This window comes from Centruroides sculpturatus, unplaced genomic scaffold, assembly GCF_000671375.1.
Source record: "Centruroides sculpturatus isolate CEXI.00-Female unplaced genomic scaffold, Cexi_2.0 scaffold539, whole genome shotgun sequence".
NCBI classification, from domain to species: domain Eukaryota; kingdom Metazoa; phylum Arthropoda; class Arachnida; order Scorpiones; family Buthidae; genus Centruroides; species Centruroides sculpturatus.
Window position 1 is genome coordinate 307,550 of NW_019384823.1, and position 11,165 is coordinate 318,714.

The following is an 11,165-nucleotide window of genomic DNA, read 5'->3' on the forward strand; positions in this document are numbered from 1 at the left end:
AGTATGTGTTTTCTGTAGTTTTTAGTATTTATGACCTGATCCTGTATGGCAATCATGAATCCTTCCGTCTCCCCAAAGAGGCATCCCCGATCTAACCAGCTGTTTGACGCAGTTTTGTCAACAAAATCCTGGGCCAGGTCGTAAGGATGCCTGCCATGGAGAGCCTTTTGAGCCCATAATTGCTTAATGTTGTCTATGCTTTTTATATGTTGTGTCATGTCTGTATGTTGTGAGTGTAAGTTTAATGGTGTGTTATTTAAGTCTGCTAGAGTTACTGCTTTATGTAACTGTGATGTTTCTTGTTTCTTGTAGAAAAACTCTCGCAGTGACTGTATTTGTTTGTAGTGAAGGTTAACTATGTCGATCAGGCCACGTCCGCCTTCTTTACGTGGAATTATTATTATTATTATTGTTGTTGTTGTTATTGTTATTATTATTATTATTACTACTATGTGATAAGACATAAATAAAAGTATCTACCTGTAAGTAGCTTCTAATGGATCTAATATATCTATGCTAGCAATAGCCATTGAAGCTTCTTGCCACTTTCCATGATGAATTGCTCTCTCAAACAACACAATTTGTTCACAAAGCATCCAATTATGAGCAAGTTCAACATGAGGATTGAATAATTCTTTGGCGTGAGACAAAACTTCTATTGCTGAATTATATTGACCCTAGAAATATTTTTTTTATTACATAATTTACAGATGCATAAAATAATTTGTATTTTTTATTATCAGTGATCTTTTTCTAGTAGCAAACTGAAAATCATATCAAGATCTTTCAAATGCTATTTTATTCTTAAGTATGTTGCTAATTCATTTATATTTAATGTATTAAAAGGCAAACTTAGTTTAAATACAAACATATCTTGTCTAAGATTAGTTTTTGAAGACAAGACTTTTGAATTATAATTACTGGTTAACTTTAAAATAAATAATGCATTTCCTGTGATAATTGCCCACTGGGCAACTTTTTTCATTTTTGCTGGACAATTATTGGAGTAAAAAACTATTGATATTGTAAGAAAAAAAAAAAGAGCTGAAGAGTCAGTATAAACAAATTTTTTGCTGACTTCAATTCCTTAACTAAATCTATATTTCATAATTAGAGATTAGAGCAGTTAGACTGCTTTTAAGAGTAGGAAGTTTAAAAGAATTGTATGAATATGAAGTTAATTAATCTAATGTACTAATGGAATGGTGAATAATATATTAAATACTAAGGAGCCAGTGTTGTAGTCAGAGTCCATAAGATGAAAATATTGACTCTAGAATCAGAGTTAGTCCAGCAAAAACTAAAAAAGAGCAACTCTCCAGCAGGGACAATTAACATAAAACTTTGTAAATCAGAATATTGTGACAAATATATAAAAAGTGCTATAAAAAATACACAAAAAATAATTTTCAATCTAATCCAACTTGGGAAGGATAAATAAGCTTTAAAACATTATAAAAGTAACACAGTAAAAGTTAAAAATTAAAAAGGCAGTGAATCCAATTGCAGAAATACTTTTAATAAACCAATGACACCTCTAAATGCATTTCACCTTCATATCTAGAAGGCTTCCTCAGTAGAGTCAGTGACAACTATATAGTTTTGGGTTTTAACATCACATAATACAATTCATATTTTGCAAAGTTACATTTGTATACTCAATGACAACTTCCCAACATGCAGCCACCAACTAACCATATTTAAATTTACAACGTTATTTTGCATAATTATCGCAAAGTTTCTTTTACTTTTCACAGTATTTTACAGTATTTTTCTCACAATAAACAATTTTAACATTTTGACATCAATTTTACAATTATTAACGTTACAATGGCAATAAATTGGAGAATTGTTATGTTTTAATATTACCAAAGCAGATAATCTCTTCTTTAATTTTCTTTTAGTTTCCCCAATGTAAAAACTTGGAATATTATATGTACATTTCAGTTTATATACTACACCTTCTTCTAAGATATTCTTTTTTATTCTTATTCCTATGACCAACAGATCTGACAACCTATTATTTTGAGACAGGGCAAATTTAATTTGATTATTTTGATTAAGATTTTATTATATTTATCATATACTCCTCAAATATAGGGAAATGATATATACTGTTTAACTTCATGTTTGTTTTATACTTTATATCTATCCATTATAAATCTCTCGTACCAATTATTCAATAATTTTAACAGATACCTGTTTAAAATATACTTCTTATGCACTTTAATTTCTTTTTCACAAACATTGCTTTTGGTAGTTCTTGAGAAAATCTTCCTTAATTCCATCAAATATACATTCCTTTTATGGTTTCTGGGACAATATGATTTAAAATTAATTACCTTTTTGGTGTTACACAGCTTCTCAAACCTACAATATTTAAGGTGATCACTGAATCTCACAATCATTATATCTAAATAATTTATCTTTTTATATTTTTCACATTTGTGAGTAAATGTAATATGTGGATTAATTTTGTTAGCATACACCAGAATTTCCTTTGATGTGGTTGTTACACTATTATCTATGATGAAAATGTCATCAACATACCTGGCTAAGAATACATAAGAATCTTTAAAATTTGAAATAGTTTTATCTATATCCAACATATAGTTTCTGCCAATTTTCGGCCTATTACCAACCCCATGGAGATTCCATCTTTTTGACAATAAAAAAGTTTTCCAACTGAAAAATAATTATTAACCAATGTGAAATTTATCAGCTCCCTCAAATACTCTGGGACTTGGTACTTATATAAGCTTTGTTCGATCATATTGCAAACAATGGAAGGATAGATTGATGTTATGTCCAAACTCAATAATCTGTATTCTGGCAGAATTTTTTCTTTTTCCAATTTAGCTATTAATTCATCTGCATTTTTAATACTATTCTGAATTCGGTATTATCTGTAATGACTTTTTTAAGAAATGTTTTTACAATAACTTTTATAATACAATTAAGTGAATGAAATAGAAATGGACTCTATTGTTTTAAATAACTTTTTATATATAAAAAGTGACTTGAATTAACATCATAAATTTTGATAATTCTTGATATTAGTCAATTGTTAATGATAATTCCTGATATCAGTCAATGATATCAACTAGTATTCATTATTAATTAATTAATTAACACTTCAGTATCAGAAAATATATTGATAATGGATTAGTCAATAATATCAAATACAGTGGGTGATCGATTAACAAATATAATCCATTCCAAGACTTTGTTCGCTATCCAAATTGTTCATTAACCGATTATCGATTTACAATAGGTTTTCATGCAAATTTGATTAATTCATTCTGGAAACTTCAAAAAATAAAAAATATATACAGGTAAACCCCGTATAACACGGTAGTTACGTTCCAAAAAAGTGCCGTGTTATGCGAAACAAAGAACTACTACGAAAAGGAGGGTTAGGTTCCAAAAATTAAAAAACATGCTACTATATTTTCATAATTAAGATAAATATCTTTATTAAAATTTTCTTAAGTGATACATATTAATATAAATCAAACAATGTTTTCTTTGTCATCACTAAAAGCACTATTAACCAAAAGCGTTTTATTTTTGGCAAGTTATCGTTATCCTCTGAGCATTTTTCTGCATTATTTTCAGATTCATGCTTTACCTTTTGCAAAAAGTGTATGTAATTTTAGATTGCTTGCTTCTAGTTAAAAGATCTTTATAAATTTCCTTATATGGTGCTAAGCACTTATGGAATAAGGGAAAAACATCTGGCAACACCAGAAGCAGAAGCGTCGAGATCTGGCAAAATTGAAACAATTTTCGCGAAGGACCATGTGTATGGAGACGAGAAAAGAAAATTTACACACTGAAGTACTAATAGTTCACGAAAATAATAATTTTCGTGAACTATTAGTACTTAAGTATGTAAAAATTTATTACATTTCATGTTGTACGAGGGTTTTACCCATTTCTCGAACCGTGTCAGAGTGAATCCGTGCTATAAAAATACCGTGTTATACGGGGGATGGTACCAATTCTCAAACCGTGTTAGAGTGAATCCGTGCTATAGAAGTGCCGTGTTATACGGGGGTTACCTGTACTTTCTTACTACATTTATTTATATGTAATAATAAAAATACACATATACACAGTCTTGCATTTTTATTAGTCATGTTTTTTCCATTTATAGGAGTTAAAGAATCTGTCTAATGCTGATTGTTTTCCTCTCTTCTCAGGATTTTTCAGAAGTAATTAATAGCATTGTAATTGTAGAGATCCCCAAGCCTATTAACCTCAACCTGGTTTGGACGCCATTCTAAGACAGTTGTTCTGACATTCTCCCACTTCTTCAAAAGATCTTTAATAGCAGATATCGAAATTAATTCTCTTTTTCAGAAGAAAGCATATCTTGTTGAGTTTCTTGTGTTCTTCATTCAAGAGTTCTTGGCATTCTTCTGTCGTCAGATCTGTTTCAGGTTCCACTATGAGCTCTTCAATGTTCTTTATTCCTCAAATGTGATTTTGTTACTCCTTTAGCTGCTTGAGTCTTCTTGATTATACTGTATCTTTCTTAAATAAGATTGAACTGCAGCCTACTGTAGATCTGTTCGAAGCCATACTGTCCAGACATCTTTTGCCAACTCTCTATCTTTGCTATTATACTCTCACCTTTTGAAAATAAAAACTGAAGAGAATGAGTTTCAAATTGTTGCCTGAAGACAAGGGAAGACCAATCGGTATTCATTATTTTACACCACTTCTTCTTGTGTTTGTTCTGTGAGGTGTTCATTGTCCAAACATAAAAATCTTTGCGAAAGTGTTCGTTATCCAATTTGTTCATAGTCCAAACTGTTCATTAACCGATCACCCATTGTATACCAATAATATCACCATTAATATACCAATATTTAGGTCAACCATTGCAGTTTATCTCTCAATACAAGTAGATGGGTGATTACTACAAGACGACTATTTATGTAAGTGATTATTACAGAAAATACAGTATGCATATGTGTATTTATATGTACAGTACATGCTGGTATGTATGTATGTAATATATATATACACACACTAGCTGCAAGAACCTGCTTTGCTGGATTATTATTTGTTCGTACATTTATATGTAATATAGTTTTTTTATATACAGTAATACCCCGACTTACGCGAACCTAGAGTTACGCGATTTTCAAATCTCATCGATTCGTCTTTTGTTTGGGCGCCATGCAACTCTTAATTACTCACTTTCCCCACACTATTCTTCGGCTTACATGTTCGGACGTGTCACGCAGAATCAACATATAGCTACAATTTATTTTGTGTTATTTATTTCTGTGTTTGTTATATCTACGGAGACTCGAGAGAATCTACTATGTCATCTAAATGAAGTAGAACTGATTCTTCTGCATCAAACAAGAAAAGAAAATCTTAATCTTTGGAATGTAAAGTTTACATTATTAAAGACTTCGATACAAAAATGAAAATTTGTGAATTGGCCAAGAAGTTTGATCTACTTGAATCGATGGTCAGAACAATTATAAAAGGTAAAGAAAAAAATCTCGAAGCTGTGAAATATGCTCAATCTTTACATTCAAGCATCATTCGTAAACGTCACTGTATTATCACTGAGATAGAAACAATGTTAAAATTATGGTGTGATAATCGAGTAAATGTGAAAAATTGTATAATATAATTTGTTATACACATGTATTATCTAAGATTTTATTAAACTTTTTTTTCTAAATTATTGTTTTCTTTAGTCTCTGGCCCCAATTAAAAATTATTTGTATGTATTTATATGCAAAATTATACCCCGACTTACGCGAATTCGACTTACCCGGTTATCGCTCGGTCCCACCTATCGCGTAAGTTCGGGGTATGACTGTATATAAAAGACTGTTTCTCTTCCTCTACATAATCATTCTCTGATTCAATGTGTTTCCCTATAATTTTCAAGTTGCTCTTCTGTCTGATTATTTCTGTTTCAATATGATTCAAGACCGCAAAAATTCTTTCTTATGCTTTGGCATTGTTTTTTATATTTTTACTTTTCACACTTCACTATTCACTTTTCATTTTATACTTTTTTCTGTTATTCATACACTTTTACTTATGAAATATTAACTGAAGCATGTGCATCACACGTCTCCAAAAGCTATCCCCACTACTCACACATAATAATACTCGACTATTCCAAGACATTTAAAATTAAGATAATTACATTACAGCTAATCATACCCGTTTTCAGAGAATGCAAGAATTAGGTCCCCATTTCCAGACTAATTAGAGAACGTTTACATGAGTCTAAAAATATGTTTGATTTTCCGCAAAAATGCAAAAAACCACATCTGCGCCTGTAAATCATGCACGCCTCTTTCTCTTAACACTTCCTTTGTTACTGAACATTTCCATTGTTAACCTCTCAGCTGTGCATCTCAAGAATCCAAAACTACACTGTTGTTGCTCAATATTTGTTGGTTTTTANCCGCAAAAATGCAAAAAACCACATCTGCGCCTGTAAATCATGCACGCCTCTTTCTCTTAACACTTCCTTTGTTACTGAACATTTCCATTGTTAACCTCTCAGCTGTGCATCTCAAGAATCCAAAACTACACTGTTGTTGCTCAATATTTGTTGGTTTTTATAGTAATTTTTAAATTTGCAATATTATGCTTAAAAATTTCAGTAGATCTGAGCTGTTTTTTGTCTGTTATTATGCACATATCACACTTTACGATTGTTGACTTTAAAATATTTGTTGGTTTTTATAGTAATTTTTAAATTTGCAATATTATGCTTAAAAATTTCAGTAGATCTGAGCTGTTTTTTGTCTGTTATTATGCACATATCACACTTTACGATTGTTGACTTTAAAATATTATGTATGTTTTAAAAAATTAATAAATTTTAAGATTTTTAAATATTAAAAAAAAATTCGTTTTTTTATAAATACTTTATTAATTTATTNATCGAATCGTTATGACGATCACTAATCAGCCAACAAAATGTGTTCAAGAAACAATCTGGAGAACTGGATGCGGCTGTTGAAGCCAGCCTAGAAATATCTGCTTTAATAGCCAAGAATGGGAAACCTTTCACAGATGGCGATATGATAAGAAAATGACTTATCATCGCAAGTGAGATGTGTCCTGAGAAGACAGTGTTTTCAAACAATCAGTCTTAATCACATGACGATACAACAAAGAATCTCGCAAATTACATCAGACATCGCATTAATCACTTGGAGGTCCGGCCCCCAGTCAGTAAACTTAATCTTAATTTGGCCCTTCTTCAGAAAAGGTTGTGCATCCCTGAATAATATATAACGAAGTTCGGCTTTTGAGGGGGGTGGTGGCTACAAAATCTAGGTCAAGTGCCATTCTGCTAGGGGGCATGGTCTTAACCGGAAGTACTTCGTTTTTTAGAAAAAATTTACAACTGAATGATCCTAAAAACACTAATATTCGTTAAATAGGATAAATATATGTATGATTTTATTAAATTCAAGCTAAAAATAAAATTACAATATTGATTTATGATTGATTGTTTACGTTTATAGCTGACAATGTAGCTCGGACAAAAATAACTTTCTCCAAGAAAGTTCCCACCCTACAGACCCAAGTCGATGCTTATTTGTTAAACCATAGTCATTTAGCAATAATATACCAATTAGAGTTCAACAGGCTTGTAAACAAAAATTTTATTGTCCAATGAATGAAAGAAAAGTCTCCCATAGACTTAACATGGAAAGGAGGGGTTTTGTAAGAAAATTTAAAAATACGGGGTGGTAACAAATATCTTATTCGTTGAAACAGACTTAATCTATGTACATAAATGCCAATCAGTGCTTAAATCACCACCAACTAGTTAATTACGAAAAAAAATTGATATTTACTCCAACTGGAGTACTGCGCAACAGTTTAACTAAAACCGGTTACTCCAATGGTAGTACTGCGCAACTGACTGGTTAACACTTCCAATGTTCACACTTCCATTATTGACACTTCCATTGTTACACATTTTAGAAGTCAACTACTTTCAACCCCATATCTCCCACACCCTTATAGCTATCAAGACGCAACCACCATAGTGCACGATGGGAGACTTGAGGCTACTACTACACACAAACACCATTCATGTGCGAAGTGTAGTTTTGGCTGCAGAGTGAAATATAGGCACAAACACATCCATTTATATATATATGTTACTGTGAATGACTGATATTTGGCAAATGTCAACATTCTCCAGTGAATGTTAGCATTCACACAGTCATTTTGTGAATGTACGAAATATTTGCTAAATATCATTATTTCTCACTTACACCGGCCAAATGTCGACATTCAGCATGCACTGATGGTGAATGTTGAATAAAAATATTTTTATTACGTTAAGATAAAATTGCAACTTTTTAATATGTCAAAATAGGAGAAAGCTTAAGTAACAGCACATTCTAAATCATTAAAGAAAACAATACAATAATAAACTTACACATAAATTATGTGATTAATGTTATACAATCTTATTTGTTGCAACAACTGTTATGGCACTTTGAATTGCACAAGAGTCCCTTGCTTTTATAACTGCATTTATTCGTGGAACACTTCTTTTTGCAATGACAGCGTTCCACTTTTCGAATTAGATGCAGTTGCTTCTCTCAGCAATATTCCTTGAGAAGAAATCTCATGTATGGAAAGTAACTTTTCTTTACAAATTACAAACTGATTACGTTATTACAAATTGATCTGTTAATTAATGGTGTCTTTTATTCGGATATCACCAACGTCTTACCGACGACCCCTCTCAACCTCCGTCACTCGACCCGACAAACTGATCCCCTCCTCACGGGATCAAAAGAACAAAAACGCCATCCGTTGACAAAGTGGGCAGTTTCCACCAAACTGTTGCCGGGAAAAGAGGTACTGTATGACCTCCACAAAGGATTTGGCAACAACTGTCGCCTCTCTGTCGACATCGGCTTCTCAGGTGTCGTTTCAACCTCCACCAAAGCTTATCTTTGCTTGTCGACATACACCGGCTATTGTTCAAATATAACCAAATATTCAGTCTTTCACCAACGTATTTTGTATTTGTTGACATTCACCGGAGAATATCAACATTCTCTAATTTCGGTCTTTCACAGTAACATATATACCTGTAACCTGTATACACTTAAAAGATTTTGAAAATAAAAATTAAAATCTTTGAATATAACTTCTCACAAATGCAGGATTATTTGCATATTAATTAATAAAGACTATATAAACAAGTTGAGTCTTTTTTTAATTCCAGTCAGGGACTGACAGCAATGACTTAAAGATAAAATACTAAAAATCTTTTTTTAACAAAGATCATTAAACACAACATAAACATAGAGTAAAATGTAGACAGACACCGACATTTTATTGTTGGATCTGGACTTAATACCTTTGGATATATTTAATAGGAATGAAAAATAATGTTCTTGAAGTTTGACAATTATTTATAATATATATTATAGTTTAAATATTTGTATATAAAATTAGTATATAAAATGCATACCTGACTACTGTACATTTTTGCTATATTACATAATGCAAGACAAGTGCCCTTTCCAATGTGATAAACTCCACCTCTTATAGGATCAGATATGTTTAAGTGAAGTAATAACTGACTAATTAATACAGACATTAAACTAGAAAAAATACAAATTATCAATTCATTTTAACATAAAAATTCAATCAAATGTAGTTAGTTCATTAAAAATTTACCTGTTTCCATATAATGTCCATAAAGCAGCTCTTTGTGAATAGGAACTTCCCATTAATTCGGTCATTGAATGCTGACAGTTTAAAATATCACTTTTCATCATTACCTCAAATACACTGAAATATAAATTTTTTAATTGCTTACTTAAAAAAATACATCATTAGAATTTTAATTTAATAAAATTTTAAAAGCTTACTGAGCAGGATTGGTAGATGATAATGATTTTAGTTGTGTTAAAGCTAGAACTCCCAATGATGATAAATACTGCATAATAAAAAAAAGGCATTATTATTATTATTATTTATAACCATTCTAAGTTTTAAAATCATAATTAAAATTAACATTTTACCTATTTTATACACACACACACACACACAGGTATCCCTTGCTTAATGAGGTTTTGCTTAATGTGGGATTTGATTAACACAAGATTAATTGTGACAATCCCTTTATATATGCAGCAGAAATTTTAACTAACACACCTTTACCAGCTGTCTTTACTTAACATAGCTACTGTATTTGATTAACATGATTTTGATATATGCATTAGCATCGAGGGATTAATTAACTGCATTAATCAAGGGATGTGTGTGTATACATGTTGCAATAAAAGACTAAAAACATTGATAAACAACTTACCCACATATTATGTTCACCAGTTTTTGCTATGGAATGTTCTATAAGATTTTCAATGTTTTTGGGAGTAAGTTGATAAAGCCATGACTGTAAATATCACATATTTTAGATACATAAAATGTTTAATATACTTAGTTTTCTAGGAGAACTGATTAGTCCAAAACAACTCTTGCCATGTCAAAAACCTTTATTTCATAAATTGTCATTCAATAGCCATAGATATGTTTCTAAATCATTATCCCTCTTCAGTATGGAATCTTATATTGTCCCTATCAGTTTTGACAAGACATCTTTGTATCAACTCAGTTCTAAAAGAACAAATCACTGGACTAATCAGTTTCTGTGAGAACTGAATAGTTCAGTTCACACACAAAACTCAGTAAGCTAAGTATCACAATGCAGTTCCAGGATTGACAATAAAATGTTTAAATGTAATTATATTAAAAAATAAAAAAATTAAGTGTTATATATACAGTGGTACCTCAGGATACGAACGCCCCAGCATACGAAATTTTCAGGATACAACATGAAATTCAAACATAATTTTGCTTCATGGTACGAACAAAAACTCACCATACGATGTTACATTAGTTCGCAGTGCCATTTTTTATTCACTTCTGTTCATTGGTCTCAGTCTGCATGTTTGCTTCGTCGTGGAAGGATCTTGCTCGATAAAGGAAATCTTGAGGTATTATCAGAAAGTGACTGATTTTATTGAAAAGAAACATCCCAAAAAAGGTTCACACTGGCCGTATTGCTGCTCAGAGTAATGACATTTGCCTAAGTCATTTTAGAAACATTTTAAAAAGTAGGCAAA

The 11,165-nt window shown here is 31.1% G+C and overlaps 1 protein-coding gene across 6 annotated transcripts in view; it reads right to left on the minus strand.

The window, feature by feature from the left end:
- Positions 1–11,165, minus strand: part of LOC111629965 (anaphase-promoting complex subunit 5-like) — a 45,234-nt gene that overhangs the window by 10,801 nt on the left and 23,268 nt on the right. For all 6 annotated transcript variants that reach the window (XM_023373932.1, XM_023373929.1, XM_023373931.1 and 3 more), the window contains exons 10-14: positions 10,352–10,435; positions 9,909–9,976; positions 9,715–9,828; positions 9,506–9,638; positions 481–677 (exon numbers count right to left, since the gene is read on the minus strand). In XM_023373932.1, coding sequence (XP_023229700.1) covers positions 481–677; positions 9,506–9,638; positions 9,715–9,828; positions 9,909–9,976; positions 10,352–10,435 — 596 coding nt within the window. The remainder of the gene's footprint in view (positions 1–480; positions 678–9,505; positions 9,639–9,714; positions 9,829–9,908; positions 9,977–10,351; positions 10,436–11,165) is intronic.